Below are 20,324 nucleotides of genomic sequence, written 5' to 3'. Positions count from 1 at the left end.
CTCCTCAAGCATGAGAGTAACATATTGTGTGATTTGTCCATTTCTGGAATACCTTTTCACGATACAATCCGGCACATGTCTTCCAATCTTTAAAAGTCGATAAGGTTTACTCATCGTCATCTCGTTTCCTCTACAACAAAGTAGTTCATTAGCTCAAACTCATACCACTGGAATTACACGAGTTCTACAGCTGAACTCACTTTCATCTCCCTAGTTACCTTTGTCTTAGCCGCTTCATGTCTCGCTAATTCAGGATTCATTTTTGACATTTTCGATTTCTCCACTTCCACTCTTAGATCATACATGACTTCATCATCATCATTCGATATGAAAGTGATTGCTAAACCATTTTTACCCGCTCGTCCAGTTCTTCCGATTCTATGAACGTATTTTTCGATAGTATCTGACATTTGCCAATTTATAACCAAAGAAACATCCGGAACATCAATACCTCTACCAGCTAAATCGGTAGCAACTAAAACTGCTACTTGACCATCACGTAGAGCTTGAAGAGAAGCTTCTCTTTGTTCTTGTGATTTACCAGAATGTAAAGTTGTTCCTGATAATCCAGCTTGTTGAACATAACGAACAACCATATCTGCCGTTTTCTTCTGATTCACGAAAACTATCATAGGTGGTGGTAATCCTATTGTTCGTAATATTTCTATTAATCTAGCTTTCCTCTTATCTTCTCCACCGTGTACGAATTCTACACGTTGTTCAACGGTATCTACAGCTTCTCCTGCATTACCGATCGTAACAGTCGCTGGCTTTCTAAGGTATTTCCTAGCTAGCCTTTCGACCGCTGGAGGCATCGTAGCTGAGAACAAGGTGGTTACTCTCCAACCTTGCCATTCTCCCGATTTGAGCGCCTGATTGATCTCTGCATCATCGGCAGGTTTGATAAAAGTAGCAGGCATAGCATCTAAGATGAAGTTCAAATCCAATTCAAAACCTAAATCGACCATTCGGTCCGCTTCGTCCATCACCACATATCGGCATTGCGACATGACCAACATTGACTTATCGATCATATCTCGTAGACGACCGGGTGTAGCTATGACGATTTCAGCACCATTCCGCAGGTTGAATTGTTGTTCTTCCACAGATCGACCACCGACGATGGAGACACAATTGTATCCTAATGGCTTGGCGAATTTCTGAGTTTCTCCTTCAATTTGTTGAGCCAATTCTCGAGTTGGTGCCATGATTAGAGCATATGGACCCTTGTGTCGATTTTCATCGGTGAAAGGTGGAAGGTGTCCGATATAGTCCAGCATAGGTATGACGAACGCGGCTGTCTTACCGGAACCTGAAGGGGAGAGAACGAGAATCAGCAATGCATCGCGCGAGGACACAGAAGGCCAAGATGATGACGAGTACATCACGACAACTTACCAGTCTTAGCGATACCGATCAGATCTCTATTTTGCATACCGATTGGGATAGCCTGACGTTGAATGGGCGAAGGGTCCGAATATCCGATCTCTCCTATGATGTCCAATATATTATACGGTATATTGGACTCTTTCCATGACCGGAGAGGAACAGGTATACTACCACCTCGTGCTGCGATTGCGAAATCTTCCCGGAAGATACGCCAATCTCGGTCTTTCATCTCGTGCAATGGTTTCTCCGACCAGTGTCGATCATCATTAGATCCCTTGCCTGCTCGGCGCCGTTCAAGTGCATCTGCGTGACTATAGAAAGGTTACGCGTTAGCATACATCTCAACTCATCAGAAGTGGACAGTTTGGCGTAGAACCCAGCTATTGCACTGGTATGACCGGCAATTGTAGTAGGAATGAAGAGGAAGAAAGATGTCAACTTACTTATCCATGTTAGCCTCTTTGCCTCGTCTATTTGCACCTTCATCGAACCCAGCTAATCTTCCACCAAACATTGCTCCACCGGGACCCTTTTGCTTGATGTCGCTTGACCAGGTTCCCCGTTCTACTATTGTCGTATCATCATTTTCGTTCCAATCAAATACCACTTTCTTATCGTTCGCTTTTCTAAGACGAGGTTTCTTTCCATCAATCTTTTGTCCTAGATATCTTGCTCTTAGAGCACTCAACTCGGTATCCGTTGGTAAAGCTACATCTCCAGGTGAATTAGGTTGAGGTGTAGATGATCCAGCTGTATGTGATGGTGTTGAGGGTCCAGTACCATTTCCATTACCGTTATACGGTAGGGGTGAATCCCTCATCCCCCTTGGTCCGGAAGGAGGAGCATTACCCCTTGGTCCGGAAGGTGTGTTGAACCTCGATCCGTTTCCATTATTAAATCGTTGGTCTTGTCGACCATAATCTTGTCGTCCATATCGATCATCTATATACCAAGTCAGCTGATCCATCTTTTTTATGAGAACAATAAGGGCAGCTTACATGATCCTCTTCCATCTCCATTTTGAGCACCATACCTAGTTGCTTCCGTTCTCCTTCTTTCTTCCTCAGCAGCTCTTTCCAGTTCTATACGTTGTTTACGCTCAGCTTCTTCTCGACCCGTCTGCGATTGCACTTCAGCTTGCCGTTTCTCTAGCGCTATTTTGGCCCTGTCCGCTTTGGACAAGAACTTGGGCTATAAAATAGGACGTAACATGTTAGCTGACCTATTCTTCCAATCATGATGAGCGATTTTTCATGCCGAGATATTGGATGAATGAAGCAGGGATTGGTGAATAACATACCTTGGAAGCAGCTTCTTTTTCTGCCTTTTGCTTGGCTAATATCTCATCTACTGAGAGAGGGCCTGCCATCTTGAGGAATGAATGAATCCAATGAAGGAGTGAAGTAAATCTAGTATGTATTTAAGCTTGGGATCAGTTGCTAACTTAGCTTGGGTGGCAATAACATTCGTCTCATACGCGTGTTAAGTATGACTCTGGGATAAAATAGAATAAATTGCTCATCTCGAAATAATCAACACGTGTGTTCCTGGGATCGGACCGAGAGTTCGGAGAGGGCATTGCACTGATGACGTTGTGATATATATTCAAGACTTCTTTTGGTTTTCTGACTTTTCTTATAACAGCTCTGTCATTAGCCATATTATATATCTCACAAAGCAATCACCATCATGTCAAAGTGTATAATCTCTCCCTCAGTCCTTGCTGTAAGCAATCATCTCTGTAAACTCTTGCTTGTCATGGAAGCTCAGCTGACAAGGTGATGTTTACAGAGTGACCTTTCAAAGTTGTCCAGTGAATGTCAACGGATGATCGATAATGGTTGTGACTGGTTACACATGGGTGAGTGTCATATAGTCTGTTGTTCGGTTCTGCACCCTTTTGGAGCTCTCTGTCTCACACCTGACTATCTATACGCCTATATTACCAGAGTGTACGGAAATCCTCAGCTGACAAAACAATCGAAACTTAGACGTCATGGACGGTAATTTCGTACCTAACATAACAATGGGAGCACCAATCCTTACATGGGTCCATAAGAACGTTCCAGATATATTTATGGACTGTCATATGATGGTTGCTGATCCTGCTAAATGGGTTCCTGAAGTCGCCCAAGCTGGAGGAAAGAGTTATACTTTCCATTATGAAGCTACTTGTGGGTTTATTCGAGTATTTCGTATTACCAGTTGGATATCATACTGACCATTGTTTGCTTATTCCTATTCCTAATACTACATTCTACTGGCTCTTCATGCTCTCGATCTCACACTTATTACTGAATCTATCCATATGACCATCTCAAAAACCCCATTCTCCGCCCCTTCGAATCCAATTTCTTTCAACAGCTGATCCTGAAGGTGTAATTGCCAAAATCAGAGAACATAAAATGCTCGTTGGACTCGCTATATCACCTCAAACCCCTTCAAGCGTTATAACGGATTCTTTAGGTAATTCAGTTGATATGCTATTAGTAATGACTGTACAACCAGGATATGGTGGTCAAAAATTCAAGCCTGAATGTCTTGAAAAAGTTAAAGAGCTTCGAGCTAGATTCCCAGGAAAGAATATTCAAGTTGATGGTGGAGTTGGAAGTGGTAATGCTTGTCAATGTGCTAGAGCAGGTAAGTTGTTTCTCTGCGATTCTAAAATCTTATATCATTGTAAGATCTGTTTGAAGGTAATTAAGCGTAGAGGTGATGATTTGAGGACGAAGCGGAATGTCAAACTAGCATAGAGTTAGAAAGCTGATATCATTTGATTTTTTCGAAACGTAGGATCAAATGTTATCGTAGCAGGAACAGCTATTTTCGGAGCAGAAGATCCCAAACAAACTATATTAGATATTAGAAATAGTGTTAATGATGTTATTGCTCAACAAAAATAATGATCGGGTTGACTGAATCGAAGTGAAAAGTAATGAATGAATAACGATGTTTTGGGAAGGTGATTCGACTGGTATTGGATGAGATACTACGATGGAGAATGGTATAGTCGGAGGTTTTGTGTAATTTGAGGATCGTGTAGAATGAATATACATGTTCCAAGATCGATTTGGAAATTTATCAAACGATTTTATGTGTTTAACCAATACCTCCTCAACTTATCTCCTTGATTATAATTACATTCATCTACATACTTACAATACCTTTTCAGACTTGCACTGATATAGTGATTTTTACTGGTTTCCCCTTCGAGAATCAAGCCAATTCTCTTTTTATTTTATTTGGAAACTTCCTTCACTTCAATTCTTTCTATCCCATAATATCGCGGGTATTGAGAATAAAGTTCAGATTGAAAATTTACTCAAAAGGTAATCAGCCTACTTGACACAAAAACACAAATCGCAAATTATATCCTCTCAGAAGGTAATAAGTTGTAAATAACACTAACGATACAAAAGTTCAAAAAATCTAAAATCATTCAAAAAATAAAAAATCGATATATTTGATTCATCAAATTAAATTTTAACATATTTTCAATTCAATATCAAAATATCTCTCTTATCATAAAATTTTAATTATTTTAATAATTTATTCAAATCATAGAAAATGAAATTTTTCATAATGCTATTCATATTCATATTCATATTGATTCGTACAAAATAAATTCCCTAAATGACAAGAAAAAAAAAAGTTGAAAAAAGAGAATCAAACATTTTTTAAAAAAAACCAGAAAGACAAGTAATATTGTGATTATGGTGGAAAACTCTTTGATTTTTAGAAAAACATGATATGACATTGTAATTTATGCAATTGAGCTCGGCCGTAAGCATATATGCTATTGAAGTTGAATCTCAGATTTGTCCTTTAAATAGCAATTAGTATAGGTTAATGAATACGGAGAGTATGAGTAGGATCTATCAGACTCACGAGGAGTACATATCTGGTTATTATATAGTATTAATCATTTATGGGCATACATCAAAGAAATCATCTATAAAGGATCAGGAATAGGTTCATTCAAATATCTATTAAATATAAAATTATAATCAGCATTAATCTCCACAATTTCAAGTCAATTATCAATACTCACGGGTGCCGTAAAGCATCATGTACTTTTATTCTAACGTCCGGATCATGATCCAATAACCTCACACATAAATCCAAAAATAATTGTTGATGTTTCGTTGTAGGCGCTATTATATCCCTAAAATGAAGACTCAGCAATTTATTTCATTTTGTCAAACGTAGAACGCCCATATTTCAAGTGAATATATGAGAAGTACGAAGTAACTCACTTCAAATTCTTCATACCTTTAACATACTTCTTACTTGCTTTCGACACCGTAGCATTTGGGAAATCGATTTTATTACCCCTAAAAAATTCAGGTTTTTTATGACTACCAAATCATTCACATCAATCAGTTTTCCTGTCTTACTTTTATATAACAGTAATAGCGAAAAGACATACCGCCCCTTTTCAATCATCCTTTGTGAGAATTTACCCATAACAACCTCCATCATTGCCAAATGTTCTAAATTATCATGAGTTTGGAATAGAGCGTCTCCCGTATAAAATTCCACCAAAATACAACCAATCGAGAACATGTCGCATGGATAAGACCACGGTAAACCTATTTCTCATACATTCAGCCAATTTTCTATGACTCACAATGTCGCAAACTTGGATGGGAACTTACCTAATATTATTTCAGGTGCACGATAATGTCTCGTACTAACGACGGAACTATGATATTCAGTCTCGAAAGTAGCAGATCCGAAATCGATTAAGCGTATTTCCGTATTCTACGACAGTCAAACAATCAGCTTCTGTTACAGACTATACTCGGGAAATGATATTTACCCTTAGTATAGACTTCGCTTTTGAATTTTTTGTTCTAGGTCCCTGTAATCTCGATTCATTTGAGCAAAGCAAGATGTTTTCAGGTTTTAAATCTGTATGAACCAATTTGAGGGTATGTAAGACTAACAAGCTCCATTGTCAGCATATTTGATCCGCAAATCGAATTATAATTTGACTTACAAGCTACACTCCTTAAAAGACTCCTTGCGAAATCCTGTATATGTTTTTCAGGAAACGGTTGAAAGTTATTCTGCTTCAAAAAATCAAATACGCTCATTCCATATAATTCCGAAACTAAGCATGGATGATTACGGAAATCAAAGCATTCATCAAGGTGAATACATTTACTAAAAAACAAAAAAAAACAAAAAAATCAGATTTCATTATGTTTGATTCGTGTAAAGTCGTGTACTCACTTATCATTCCTTGGATCGTTCTTTTTAAGAGTTTCCAATACTCTAATTTCAATCTTACTTGCATCTCGATATTTTTGTACAGCTCGTATAACTTTTATCGCTACTTTTCGACGAGTTTCAATATGCCTTGCTTCTACTACTTTACCAAATGTACCTTGACCCAACAACCGAACTATTTTATCTATTTTGACATTGGAGCTTTATCAGAATTAAACAGGACTCTACAGAGTCAAGGTCACTCACATCGACCACCGATCACGTCATCCGGTTTAACAATATAATGTCCTTCTGCATCATCCCATGCCGGTTGAGTTGACGAATGTCCTGGTGGTCCAGTTTGAACAGGAACGGGTTGTGCTTTTGTTACAGCTTGTTTTGGAGGAGGTACGTAATGTTGGTTATACGACTGTCCTGTAGCTTGTACAGATGCCGAAGTAGCGGTCTAAGAATTCATCAGCTTTTCATCATACTACGATATTGGTTTTAGTGAGTGATAATGAGAATGAATGGCTTACACTTGCTAATTTGCCCTTAACCTTCTTAACACTACCATGTTCACTTCCTTCGTCGACTTTCCTCTTTTTTGTTGTAGATGAATTTAGACTCGTGGTAGAATGTCCATTGATATGACCATTATATAAACTATTACCCGTTTGAGATGCTGCGTATGCTTGAGCTTGTTCAGCAGCGACTTGAGCTCTTGTTCTCTTTCGAATAGGTTGTTGAATCATAGGTGATTGAGAATCATCAATAACTATAATTTCCTTCTTCTGTCCAACTGAATCATAAGTATGTTCTGTTGTCCATCCTTTTCCATTAACTCCTTTTCTACCACTTCTCGTAACACTAGCTGATCCAGTAACTCCAGTTGCGGAAGAAACCGTTGTACGTGGAGTTGAAGATCCCATTATAGAAGTCTCTCCAGTTAATTTCTTTCTCGGAGGCATATTTTCTAAACCTTGAATTCCAACTGGAGGAGAGATGGAATATCTGAATCTTAATGGAGGTGGTATATGAACTGGAGAAGTTGGATTGTTATTATTAGAAACAGAGTTAGGATAACCAGATATTGAATGATGATGAATTAGAGGAGGTAAATATGGTGTATTAGAGATAGAAGGTTCGTATGTCTGATAAGGTGACTCCGGATATCTTGGACTTTGATGAGGTTGTGAAGAAGGTCCAGGTAAACTTGGATAATCGTTGTTTAGATAATGATAATTACCTCGGCCGGTACTTCCGATCGATTCTCTACGTTGTGGTGATTTTGAATGTGATAAAGAGTGAGTATAATTATGTGGAGAAGATAACAATGTATTATTATAGGAATGAGGCCAAAGGTGAGATTGATATGTAGAATTTATATTTGTATTTGCAGTCAAAGGTGGATGAGGTGAACGTAATCCTCTTTCTTCAGAATGATAATAAGTTGTATTTGTAGAACTAGATCCAGCTGAAAGTGGATTTGATAATGATAAATTATAAAATCCACTTGCGTAAGGTGATTTAGAATGACTAGTAGATTGTGTAGATGGACTAGGTTGATTATTATTAAATCCTAATGATCTTAAATGATATTTAGACGTGTTATGATTATCCGATACTAAACTTGTTGAAGCAGATATAGGTGGTAATAATGGTTGCTCGTATGGAGAATTCGGACCTACTAAGGAATTATTATTTCTTGTAGGATCACCAAGTAATGATTGATTGTTATTGGATTGACTACTATTTCGCCTATATGGTACAGGAGGTATACGTATAGCAGGTATTCTACCTCTACTTTCTAATCGGTAACCTGTATCTTCTCTTGGTGGAGGAGGCTGAAATAAAGAAGGTGCTCTAGGTGGAAGTATACTAGGTAATCTATCAATTTCAGGAGGATAATATAATTCAGCCGTATGTGTAGGAGTAGGAGGTGATAAAATTGCTTGAATATGTGACTGTGAATGTGGGTACGAAGAAGATGGATGATCGATTAATGCGTTACTAATTGTACTTGTACTATTTGAAGGGTTTTGAATATGATGGTATATTGAAGGAGAAGACAAGTGCTCTTGATGATGTCTGCTCATGAGACCGGGGGGAAGAGGGGGATAATCTGTTGTTAGAAGTAATGACTGAATGTTGAATGAACCACAATATAGTGGTATGATTTGAGATGTATGATATGTAGTAAATGTCGATTGTGGTATGGTGGGTAATTCGGCCCGTTTGGCTGATCACTGTAGTAAAGTATAGTAGGTTATCACTAACACTAACTTGTACGGTGATAAAAGGGTTGACGCGGGCTTATATCATTAAATGATTTATGGCTTCTTTACTTGATATTCTTTCTCTCATTATTCAAGTACAGCAATAAAAGTGGACAGTCCAAGATATGATATGCTCAAATAATGAAACAAAAATTACAAAAATAGATACTATGCACGTTCTCTATCGGGAATAACGGTCTGATCAAAAATCAATATTCTCGATTATGAAATGTAGTCTTCCTTCTTCCCCTTATTAACTAACTCCTTTACTCGAAGTGATGTATATGTATGATCCCTTCCTTAGCAGGGAGAGACACTACAAATCATATAAATCTCAAACAAAGTCACAATATAGACACATTCAGATCGATTGAAATGCTATCAAACTCATTAGCTTCTCAAACAACATTCTATTTGGATAATCCCCCTCAAATAACAGTGATATTTTCGGCACAGGAAATAGACCGCAGTAAATAATAACAGTGAAATCATAGTCAAGATAATAATATCCTTTCAGATTCGAACCCCCTATATAAAGACTCCGTATAATACAATTCAAAATCCCTTATTTTGACAAAAAATAACACGGAGTTACTCAGATTATCATTAACCCTACCCTTTCATCTGTCTTATTGTTCTCCACTTCTTACATAACCCTTTTCATCTTTCACAATTACAGTGGCGACGAACCTAACAGGATTAAAGGTAAAATACACAATCAAAGCGTACTGACCAGTCACCTTGGAAGCAGCAAGCACTGGTGGTAAAAAGGTGCAAATGCATTGGTTCGAACCAGATTAAATAATTCGTTCATTTCGTAAAATTCGTTACTGCATAGTACAAATACAAGATAATATGTTTAATTATGTATGGGTAACGAAATAAGTATGCAAGGTATGTTTCTCTCCGGATTATCCAAATTTGACCTCAAACTTCCTCTTTGGTGTCAATTTTACCTCCTCTAGAGAGTCTCCAAAAGTTTGGGGCGATCTTAAGTAATTCCTCCTATAAGAGGTATGAATCACAAATCACAGGTGGTCTTGATGACAGATATCCATTCTTTCAACTCCTTTTCCGACCCAGCTTGCAATATATAGGAATTTGTAGGTGTAAAGATGGTGAAAGCGAATTTCCGCCCGAGTAGAGTTCCTACTTCAGGACTTGTGGAGACAGTCGCCTTTGACAGGTTGATGATCTGAATTTCTCGGGAATTCACATTCTCATGCAAATGCAAGTATGGTCTATCCAAAACAGGATGTATCAGCTATTGTCAATAGATTGGCAATCGCAATCAACGTGTATGCTCACCTTCTTAGAATGAACATCAATTTAAGCCATTGATTATTCTGCGAATCTCGCAACAACATCAAATTCCCACTCTTGATTACCGTTTCGCTGTCATAATATATAAGCTCATTTGGTCTCTGAAACATCAGGCGAAGACGATAGAGAGCTCACACTTGAGGCTGTAGCTTAACGGTGGGTACCAATTTCGGTTCTAGTTCGGGTAATAGAGTCCTCAATTTCTTGGACATAGCTTCTTCTTCTGGACTTTCCCGTTTGATATCGATCTGTTCCCTCACAGTTATCAGCTCTACTACCTTGTCAGGTGGATTCCGTCAAACAGAGAGCCACTCACATTGATCCGTCGATCCATCTCAATCTTCCACAAATCCAGGCATTTCCTCAGCAAAATATCTATCTCCTTTTTGTCTAAAGATTTCGCCTTGGTGTCCTCGAAATCCTCGATGAGGTCCAAAATCACTTTGGTAGCTTGAACATCCGCTAAATTTCTGGCAGTTCTTTTCATCTTATTGAAATCTTCCAATAAGCTCAGACTTCTAGGCTTCCAACCATCCTTCAATATCTCTTCTCCCCTTACATGCTTTTTCGAAGTATCTAACCTCCAAAGATCGTTTGCACTTCTAGCTAAAGGCGGAATAAGGCTTATCGAAAAGATATGAGAAGTGGAATGATATACCTTTTGGGATTGGAAGAAAGTTAATATCGACGATCTCCTCGAATCTCTTCCTTGTATTTTCAGCTTTAGATCAATACTTAACAAAGCCGGTTCATCCAAAGTTTCCACCTCAACTAAAGATGTCAATTTGATTAAAATGTGTGTATCCGAGGGAGTTCTTCGATCGAGCGATTTACTTCCATGGGAAGAAGTATCCCAAACTATTTCTGCGGACAGAACAGATAATCCATTTGCAGATTCTTCGATATTCTGATTAGTCATTTGCATCTCCACATGAGACCTTGTGCAATCAACGCTTGAAATCTGACCCATTTTGTCAAAAGCGCGGATGTCTGATGTACTGACGTGTTGTATTTTGGTCCAGGGGAAGGATTTGCCTGACGAATGAGTGAGCTTGATATGTAATCTGCGTTGAAGACCTTGATGTAATTGAAATATATCATCTACTACCTCCGTAGTCACGTATTCACCATTTGAAGCTAATTCGCTAATATCGATATGTGCAAGGATATCATGATGCTCATTCGCCACGAAATCGGTTTCGCACCTTCGCATAGCAGGTTTCGTTTCGTTGACTCTGCTAGGCGTACCGGGAATCGAATTTGGCGGACTGACTTCGCGGTTTTTATCCCATCTTTCTAATCTGCTCAGATACTCCGGACGTATTTTAGCGAAGAATTCCACAGTTGCATAGCTGTCTTTGACATGTTGGATCATTTCTTCCGTGATTATGACTGAGACATTCCGTCTGAGGTTTAGGTGGGCAACGGATGTTTTATCCGAATCGATGGGCAAGGAAGCGAATATGTCTTCCGATAATATACTGGATCCGACCAACGATGACAACCGAGTTTGCGCATGTACTGAAGCGTAATCCACCGAGGAGAGACCCTTCACGCCGTCAATGATGATGGTAAATGACAGCTTGTTCCCGATGTTCAAGTGGCTGTTCATTGGCTGCCAAGTAGATTCAGGGGTCGTAATGCCGGACGAGGCGGGAGAGACGGATTTGATATTGACTCTACATGAACCGATTGCTTCCATGGTGTATTGGCACATGATAGGCACTGTGACGGAGTATGTCAGTTCGGTCGCCAGCAGACGTAAAGGGACTTTAGCAGATCCAATGAAGGAATAAGACGGCGGGAGTGTATCTGTGAAAGTGCCGTCGATCCGGAAATGGACCGAGTAATTCGGATTTTGTCTCAGTGCTACAGCTCGTCGCATTTTGTTGAGCTGTTGCTGGAACTTGTGTAGGTCCCATACATAAATTGCTAGAAATCTTTCAGCGGATGAAATTATGCATGGGATCATTTCCGGAAGCTCACCATCAGACTCCTTGTCTATCACTTTAATCACTACCGCCGAGCCTGAGTCGCTCGACGCGACAGCTTGGGACACGTCCTCAAAGTCGATTATTCCGTTCGAACTATCCAAAGAGGAGGTAGGCGATCCGACAGTATTGTCTATGATTAGGAAATTGTACGATACGCTTTTTCTCATCTCCGCGCTACATTTAGTCAATCTTAAAGTTCGTCGGGAAACGTAATTTGGAACTTACGCAATGACATTCGCTTCTCTTAAGCTCGCAGCGCTAGTGAGAATCTCTTCCGCCATTGAGTAAGATCGTAGACATTTCCAGCATTTCACAGCTTCTTGCACCAGTCTCAGTTCCCCGGACGACCAATCGGCCGGTTCGAGCGATACCTTCTCCATAGCTCGGGCCGCAGCAGCTTGAGAGCGGATCCGCTTTACCTCTTGAGCCATGGTTCTCAATTGTCGTGTCAAGTGTTCTTGATGCAGAGCAGCATCTGACGACTTCGCCGGAGAACTTTGCAGAAAAGCCGGAAGAAGAGGAAGTTCCGTATCGGCTTCGGAGCTTTCTTCGATGGCAAACTTGTCAGGTGCTTGTCCAACTGGAGTACCAATACTATCAGAAGTCATTGTCGTAGCTATTTGACCGTTCGCCCAAGGATTACGATTTGGATCTAACGATTCCTGAGTTTCCGAGGCTGTCATCAGTCGGGATTCTAGCTCTGCGGATATGTCATATCGGCTTTCCGGTCGTTTTCGTTGAGTCCGGACTTTGACGATATCGTCAAAAAGCCTATCCAGATCCTGATCACCCAGCTTCTCAATATCCGCAACTTCTCTCCTAGCCGCTGTCCAGTCCATCAGTTCGGCGTCCGGACGACTGTTGGGGGTTTCCGGCCTAGCTTCACCAGGACTTCCAAACATATTATCCATGCTGACCGATCCTTGTAATTTTTGCCTTTGTGCCCGGACAGAGGCAGGATCGTTGAATCGGAACACATGACAATCACCTAATATTACTCGGAACCCATTTTGTAGCTTGATTGGAGTTTCCGGAGGAACCCTTTTGCCGTTGACGAATGTTCGAGCATCCGACATAGCTTCGAAGGTGACGACGCCTTCTTCGTTGGTAAAAACGCAATGTTCAGGTAAGATGTGTTGTCCAGATAATTTAATATGCGCTTTGGTATCGTCCAAACTTCCGGCTACCGTCGTTCCGGGGTTTAGCTGATATATCAGGCATTCAGACATGAGTGGATCTTCATTGAGATTGACCAAGGAGGGATGCCGCTGTGGTGCGTGGACTCCGACCATGTCTTTGTCGATGCTGATCCCTAATTCTTCTAGCGCTTTTTCCCGCTCGACGTGTATTTTCTGAGTTTTCTCCATCTTCTCCTCCCACGTCAAGTTGAGACTTTCCATTAGCTTCTCGGAAGCTTGCAGTTGATCTTGCAATTCCAACTTGGTAACCTTCTTGATGTCACCTTCTTTGGTTCGGTAGGTGACGATCTGTTTTTCTGGAGGTATTTGCGGATCATAAGTGGCTTCATCGGATCCACCTCCGGCTGAAACTCTACTTCGCAACATTTCCAATTCCTCTTTGAGTTCACGAATGAGTCTCGCGTTCGGATCTTCGTTTACGACAGCATGAGTCTTGATCTTCTTCGCTGCGTCGGCATATCTTAAGGTACTCAATGTCTCTTCGTAATCAGCAGGGGAGATCGCAGCTATCATAGCTGTCTTCGAGTTTCCGCCTAGACTCTCTTTTAAGAGCCACGTCAACACCGAATCCCGGTACGGCACAAAATCATCTTTCCTCTTCCTCCCTTTTCCGGGGTCCGCACTAGCCTGAGCCAGAGCGGCAATGACTTTACCGAGTGTAGTGAGAGATTTGTTGATATTTGCACCTTCCTTGAGCCTCGCCCCCTATGGCATATAAGTCAGTGAACAATCAGGGTTTCCAGCGGAACAATTGTTAAATTTACTGTAGCACCAGTCGAAGCTTGTCTCTCACTTCCCGCCAAATCTACCAGGGATATCTTGGACACCTTCTCTTCTGTCATGTTGGTTTGCGGATCATGTCGTTTTTGGGTGAGCTTTTGGTCAGGTCAGCTCTAATTCCCGGTCTGAAATCGGCAGCCTAACCTCACAATAACCGTGAAAACCGCATGTGACCGCGATGAAGTTTCGTTCATGTTGGTGGAAGCCACCGTACGAGCCTGGTTTAAGATTAGCTGCCCATGTGTAGTTCCTGATCTACTGTAAAATTGGACTCACCTTGTTTCCCTCGTCCATCAAAGTCATCATTTGGCTGTAATTTTCTACTACCAGCTTGCTCAAATCTTCTACATATGGACCTAAGGACGGATGCTCTCGAACTCTTAAATTCCCCTTGTTCTTCGGATTCAGCAGATCTCGTACTCTTCGGCAGAAGATCTGTCAATATAACGATGATTGCCAGCTAGGCGTTAACTTACTTCTCATTATAGATCTCAATGTACGATACTTCGACGGTATAAGATAGATTCGGATCTGTCTCCGACCGACTTTCCACTCTGCTGAATAATTCCGATGTGGTGAGCGGGATAATCCCTTTGTCGGCTCAATCTACAAATGGCCAGATCAGTAAGTCTCGGTATCAAGCAAATCAAGAACATCGCTCACATCCCATCATAGAATCTAGATAAGAAGTCAGCTTTCATCCTTGACTACATTAGGGAACTACAATACCCAACTTACAACTCTTTCCACTGCCGGAATCCATTGTCGTCAGTGTATAACCTTCTTTCCCTGCAGTTCGTTACTCACCTTCCGGTCTGTCCATCTACTCAGCATCAGCATAGGTCTCGAATACAGGAAATACCACACTCACAAGCAAAGATGCAGGTATTAAAACCCTCGAAACTGTGATTCAGTAAATCCACCCCCAGATCCTCATACAGGGTCTGCTGCGAAGCGTATTTTGGCTCATTCCGGGGACCAACTGACCAGTATGACTTGTCTACAGCGGATGATCAGCAAATCCCGAAACTCAGAGGTACATGCGAGAAGGTGAGGAAGGCTTAGCGATAGGAGGATGTCAGAAGTGATCTGGTGAGAATAAAGGAGGTGGAAAGGAATCAGGCAGATCGCATCAGGCAGATAGGCTTTACCACCGGAGTTGTGCAAGATGCGAAGGCATTGAGAGTATGAAGGATATGCTAGATCTATTGACTCACCAAACGAGAAATTCACAGGTTTTTTCTCGGTCGCACGACCTGAAGCTTGACCCATTTGTTCCGGAGGATCCAATATAGTTTGATTTCCATCCATACGAATCAAGCCTTTCGCACCTCTCGCAAGTTCTCGAGAATTGAGCGGACGGCATCTAGTCACACATTATTGAGCTGAAGAATATTTCGAATGAGAAAATAAGGGACTGACCGTACAACTACCTTGATGTTACCACCACCTGACATATTGATTACAGGTAGATTATCTTATCAGTATCGATCAGATTATCTACCCCGAATTTGTCATTCCCGGATCATTGCAAATGCCAAGCAGGTTGTATATTGATTCGCTGATGAAAAGGACATCAAAGCCTTGTATTGCAAGTGAATGAAGCGAACAATGCTTAATATATTAACAGGGAATGACAACAACATGGTTGCCTCCACTCCGGGATGGGGCCCTCATTGTTACAAGCAAATTGATTCCGGTCCGTATGTTGCGATTCTCAATAGCACGGGTTTACATAAACAAAAGTATCACCAAATATCTACAGATATATAGTCCACCTCATAACATATGTCAACACAGCTTGATCTGGGACCATGGATCCAGACGACACGCATCAGGGTCGATGATCTGATCATAATATGTATCATCTTCCACATTTGCAAAAGCTTGTGCTCACAGCTCTATCACAGAGTCATAGTTGACAAAGCACTGGGAGTATCCGAATCATCCTTTACGGCTGTATTAAAAATGCCAGCTTTCGCAGCATTCTGAAGAGATTTAACCCATTGGTAAGGAGCTTGATCTAGCCATGTCCTAGGCCAATGAGAGGGATCCCATACGCTAAAATTGGGAAATACTTTATATCTTTCGGCATTCTAAATAAAATTTATCCTTAAGCAAATATTCATATTATAATACCGGGTTTATTAATAATACTCACTATTAAATCCCATTGACAAGAACCAAAAGATGTAATACATTTTAAAGCTAAATCAGAATTTTTCGATTTTAAAGCAATTTCAAAAGCTGAAATAGGTGATATTTTATTTTCAATTAACCATTTTTTAATTATAATAATTAAATTTTCAAGTACATAATTTTTACTTTTATATTTTTGAAAAAATGAAATAAGTCCAATAATATTATTTAATTGATAAAATTGATCATAAAATTCAAAAGGTGATTTAGGTTCTTTACCTTGATATAAATCTTGTAAAATTATCAAAATTTCATAAGTTTCACAAGTTTTATCTTTTAAATAAATATCTCTAATTACACCTTCATCAATATGTGAAGTAAATAGGAGTTGTAAATTGGCACTAATCGAAATATCATCAAAATCATCAATATCCGGCAAGTATGTAGGGAAATTGAACTCTGGGCTTACCTGATATAAGTAAGATAAGTTCCACCAATGATAATCACTTTATTATCCGCTGTATGCACATTGATTGCTGAATTATTAGAAATTCTAATACCAGGACAAACATGTTTACATTGTTTCTTTTCTTTCTTAGGTTCTTGCTTCTTGACTGGAGGTGTGATAGTAGGTTTAGTGACCTTGGTACTTCCTTTGACGACGAAGGATTCCTTGATGAGTTTTTCGTTTAGCGAATCAACAGAAGAGTTATCGTTGATGATTTTGGAATTTCTAGAGCCCATCTTGGATTTGAACGTTTAAAGGAGTTGGTATTGGAATGGAAGAGACGCAAAGAAGACTATCTCGGAGGGAGAGCCCTTAATATTACAAATTACAAGGGAATAAAGAAAGATGATAAACGGGGGAGGCATAGGAAATTCCTTCATGATAAGTAAACGTCCCCTGTAGTGAGAAATTCAGTCACATGTAGATGTAACCTGGACGTAAATGTCAATAGCCAGCTTTGTTTAGAGTCAAAGAGGATGCAATTTGAGCGGCAAAGCTTCATTAGTAGGGTTTCTTCGGAAATCATCTTTCACACAGTAGGACAACGGCAGTATGACAACCGGACACTGCCTTTTAGGCAATTAGATTGGAAAGGAATCTTAATGATAAGCGACTAACAGGAATGATCAAGACATGTTTTAGCATTAAAGCTTCTAATCGTTGATAGTGATTCCCGGATATATCCGTTCAAGCGATTCCGCTTTTTTTCCCTCAATCGATATTTCACCACCATGACTGATCAAATAGCATGCTGTATCGCCATCACCATATAACGGAGAGAGGGGTGTTCAAATGCATGTATATTGTATATTCCGAATGCAGCAAAGTGGAAGGTGCAAGATGTGTAAGAGATGTATACATTCCTTTTTTCGAGCTATTCGACCTCTCTGCTAAGGGTCATTCCGCGAGAATAGGTATATCTACAAGGGGTTGGGTGGTAAAGGTGTTTATTTGGTGCTACAAGACGAAAACAAGGCGCGTCAGCGAATGTGGCACTCTTACAGTGTGAAAGAATGGGGCGATTCATTGTGGTTTTTTGGATGCCCCTTCCGATTCTTTCGTCTCTTTCGACGTCGGAGGAGGTCCTGGGGATGGGATCGATAAGAAATTTCGACTGACGCAGCATCCAAATGGGCCACGAGGTCGTTACTATACGTAATGAAGCGATAATCAGCTTGAGAATCCAACTGAAAGGGCTAAAAGGCCAAAAGAATGAATTGGGGAGCTCACCGGTCCTTAGCCTTCTTCAAACCAGCGAAAGCCATCTTGGTACCTGGAATATACTTCTTTGGGTTCTCAAGGTACTCGAAAAGAGTTTGACCTTCCCATGTAACACCCTTGTTAACGTTGGCAGCTAATTAGGGGAATAAAAAACCCAAAGATTAGCGATTTTGTTGGTCAGAGCGTCATTGTCGATGCCTCCGAGGCTCCTGATGATGCTGAAGAGGTGAAAAACTTCTCACAAGTATATTGATATCCATCTGCTTGGCCTGACTTTCTTCCGAACAAACCGTGCAAGTTAGGACCAACTTTGTGAGGACCACCAGCTTCAAGACTGAAAATCGAAAAAATGGAGCAAAATCAGTCAAAACGATCGGAGCCGAGGTATTCATATGGAATATACGGAAACTTACGTGTGACATTGAGCACATCTGGTCTTGAAGATACCAGCACCTTTAGAGGCATCACCTAAATGTAAAGAAAAGTTAGCGATGAAGCGTTGAGTAAGATCGATCGGGGAGATGAAGGAGAAGGAATTGCCGCAAAATCGAATTTTCGATTGATTTTGTTACGGAAAAAACGATACTTACCAGGAGTGTAAGAATCACCAGCCATTTTGATTAGATTTGTATGAGTTGGAGAATGAAAGATTTATGAGATTGAGAATGATTTTCTAATCGATGAAGGTTTTAAAAAGATGTTTTGGCTTTCAGAAAAAGTGGTGTGTGTACGCACGCAGTCTAGAGCGATTATTGTGTATATCATTTGTACGTCCATCTATAGGTCAATTTCAAAATTATGACGGATATAATGAGTGGCAGTTTCATTCCGAGAACTTCCGATAGACCAATGATATTGTGCCCTTTTCAACGTACAATGACAATTCGCCAACGCATGCCTAATGAAAAAACCGAGCTCCGCAGACCTATGAAATCAGGTTATGAGGCTGATAAAATACAAGTTGAAACTTGGTTTTAGGCAGAACATGACTTTGAGTTGAAACCTCGAAGACGTTACTCGCCGTTGATCCTTAGATGTGGATCTTTGAATTAAGCCTATCGTCTGCCTTTTGTGACCTTCAGAAACCATAAGATACATTCATCATGGTAAGCATTCTGGGACACGGTGAGACGCTGCAAATGGATAGCTGACTAGTGACTTACCTGTAGGGCGGCGGAGTAAGTTGACCTAAAAAACAGGAAGGTGCCATTAGTCGGACCAGGTAACTGATCAGAATAAACTTGTTGTATAGGCACACTATCCTTTCCCAAAAGAAGTATGGACACCTTCAGGTGGTTGGTGGTCTAGACCATCTAATTGGGCAACAAACACTGCTATTTGTGTATTCGGCATTGGAATAGCTACATTTGGAGTATGGAGATTATCAGCAAGTAAGGAACAAAGGCATATTGCTCCAACGAGGGCCATTCCATCTCAAAGGGTGAGTACCGTATATTCGACACGAAGCTTGCGTCTCACGCGAACATCTTGTTTCGATTACTGATCTCATTGCAAACATTCAGTGGTCACCGCAAGCAAGAGAGATTGGTGTTAGGCAAGAATAGATGATATGTAGATTTCATCAGGAGATCATGTAATCTATAACAACGAGCTCGCTGCCCCCTCAGCAATGCTAGAGGATGTTTGTTCCAAAATTCATCCTACCCACCTAAGTCACAATCCATTATGTTGGAGTCAGTCTCATTATTTACGCAGCCTTATACCCGCAAAACCCGCTCATCATATTCATTTGTCAAATCCACAAATTTCTTGGGAATCCCGTGTTTCCTTCCAAGCCGTTCAAATACCTTTCAGCTCTCGTATTGCTCCCAGAAATTCATACCTGTGCCATCAAGGTTATGTGTAGCCGTGTCCTGAGCCCATTTGAAAACATCTGGGATTATCATCCTGATCTCCAGTGGAGCGCACCCGGAACTGAGCACATGTTGTCTTCTGATACATGGGAAGTTCGCACCCTGGCCTCTTTGATCATGTCGAGCCCTAAAGGCTGCGGCGCGGATTTCTGAATCCATCAACTTACACCCAAGGACAAAACAGGTAATCATACTCATGTCTCGTCAAGCAGTATTCTTGATAATCGTAACCTTGATCCGGTCTAATGGATAGGTCACTTCATATTTCTTGTCCAACTCAATATAAGAGAGAGATCCTCGATATCAAAGGTTCTAGGTGGAAGATGATGTGTCCATTTCCATCATAAAGGATGATGAGATATTGATTTATGATTGGGGTGTTGTCCAAATTAGCATTTGTGGAT

General features: G+C 40.5%; 7 protein-coding genes across 7 annotated transcripts; 2 read left to right on the top strand and 5 right to left on the bottom strand.

Annotated features, from left to right (window-relative positions):
• Nucleotides 1-106: 106 nt before the first annotated feature.
• Nucleotides 107-2,758, bottom strand: I206_106559 (pre-mRNA-splicing ATP-dependent RNA helicase PRP28; the record flags this gene model as incomplete). Its single annotated transcript, XM_019159242.1, has 6 exons — nucleotides 107-130; nucleotides 201-1,312; nucleotides 1,399-1,700; nucleotides 1,833-2,331; nucleotides 2,388-2,580; nucleotides 2,690-2,758. The coding sequence occupies 6 exons, from the start codon at nucleotides 2,756-2,758 to the stop codon at nucleotides 107-109; spliced, it is 2,199 nt and encodes a 732-aa protein (XP_019007914.1).
• A 320-nt stretch (nucleotides 2,759-3,078) lies between these two features.
• I206_106558 (ribulose-phosphate 3-epimerase) lies at nucleotides 3,079-4,292 on the top strand (the record flags this gene model as incomplete). Its single annotated transcript, XM_019159243.2, has 5 exons — nucleotides 3,079-3,114; nucleotides 3,181-3,250; nucleotides 3,381-3,563; nucleotides 3,754-4,029; nucleotides 4,183-4,292. The coding sequence occupies 5 exons, from the start codon at nucleotides 3,079-3,081 to the stop codon at nucleotides 4,290-4,292; spliced, it is 675 nt and encodes a 224-aa protein (XP_019007915.2).
• Nucleotides 4,293-5,341: 1,049 nt separating this feature from the next.
• Nucleotides 5,342-8,702, bottom strand: I206_106557 (uncharacterized protein; the record flags this gene model as incomplete). Its single annotated transcript, XM_019159244.1, has 10 exons — nucleotides 5,342-5,375; nucleotides 5,441-5,554; nucleotides 5,646-5,747; nucleotides 5,819-5,981; nucleotides 6,048-6,153; nucleotides 6,212-6,333; nucleotides 6,392-6,558; nucleotides 6,628-6,808; nucleotides 6,871-7,069; nucleotides 7,143-8,702. The coding sequence occupies 10 exons, from the start codon at nucleotides 8,700-8,702 to the stop codon at nucleotides 5,342-5,344; spliced, it is 2,748 nt and encodes a 915-aa protein (XP_019007916.1).
• A 1,201-nt stretch (nucleotides 8,703-9,903) lies between these two features.
• I206_106556 (uncharacterized protein) lies at nucleotides 9,904-15,635 on the bottom strand (the record flags this gene model as incomplete). Its single annotated transcript, XM_070203345.1, has 16 exons — nucleotides 9,904-10,123; nucleotides 10,191-10,277; nucleotides 10,341-10,453; nucleotides 10,522-12,137; nucleotides 12,192-12,373; nucleotides 12,425-14,103; nucleotides 14,163-14,273; nucleotides 14,328-14,396; nucleotides 14,455-14,599; nucleotides 14,655-14,769; nucleotides 14,842-14,856; nucleotides 14,917-14,927; nucleotides 14,986-15,001; nucleotides 15,050-15,178; nucleotides 15,396-15,544; nucleotides 15,601-15,635. The coding sequence occupies 16 exons, from the start codon at nucleotides 15,633-15,635 to the stop codon at nucleotides 9,904-9,906; spliced, it is 4,692 nt and encodes a 1,563-aa protein (XP_070059446.1).
• Nucleotides 15,636-16,082: 447 nt separating this feature from the next.
• Nucleotides 16,083-17,061, bottom strand: I206_106555 (uncharacterized protein; the record flags this gene model as incomplete). Its single annotated transcript, XM_019159246.1, has 3 exons — nucleotides 16,083-16,274; nucleotides 16,340-16,718; nucleotides 16,787-17,061. 3 exons carry the CDS (start codon nucleotides 17,059-17,061, stop codon nucleotides 16,083-16,085), a joined length of 846 nt encoding a protein of 281 aa, XP_019007918.1.
• Nucleotides 17,062-17,823: 762 nt separating this feature from the next.
• On the bottom strand, nucleotides 17,824-18,661 carry I206_106554 (cytochrome c; the record flags this gene model as incomplete). The annotated part of the gene is made up of 5 exons (XM_070203344.1): nucleotides 17,824-17,974; nucleotides 18,056-18,179; nucleotides 18,289-18,380; nucleotides 18,460-18,514; nucleotides 18,637-18,661. The coding sequence occupies 5 exons, from the start codon at nucleotides 18,659-18,661 to the stop codon at nucleotides 17,824-17,826; spliced, it is 447 nt and encodes a 148-aa protein (XP_070059445.1).
• A 488-nt stretch (nucleotides 18,662-19,149) lies between these two features.
• I206_106553 (uncharacterized protein) lies at nucleotides 19,150-19,611 on the top strand (the record flags this gene model as incomplete). The annotated part of the gene is made up of 4 exons (XM_019159248.1): nucleotides 19,150-19,152; nucleotides 19,216-19,224; nucleotides 19,299-19,487; nucleotides 19,570-19,611. 4 exons carry the CDS (start codon nucleotides 19,150-19,152, stop codon nucleotides 19,609-19,611), a joined length of 243 nt encoding a protein of 80 aa, XP_019007920.1.
• Nucleotides 19,612-20,324: the final 713 nt, after the last annotated feature.

Source organism: Kwoniella pini, chromosome 9 (assembly GCF_000512605.2).
Source record: "Kwoniella pini CBS 10737 chromosome 9, complete sequence".
Taxonomy (NCBI): Eukaryota; Fungi; Basidiomycota; class Tremellomycetes; order Tremellales; family Cryptococcaceae; genus Kwoniella; species Kwoniella pini.
The sequence above is the reverse complement of the archived record's forward strand: the minus strand, read 5'-3'. Positions and strand labels throughout refer to the sequence as shown.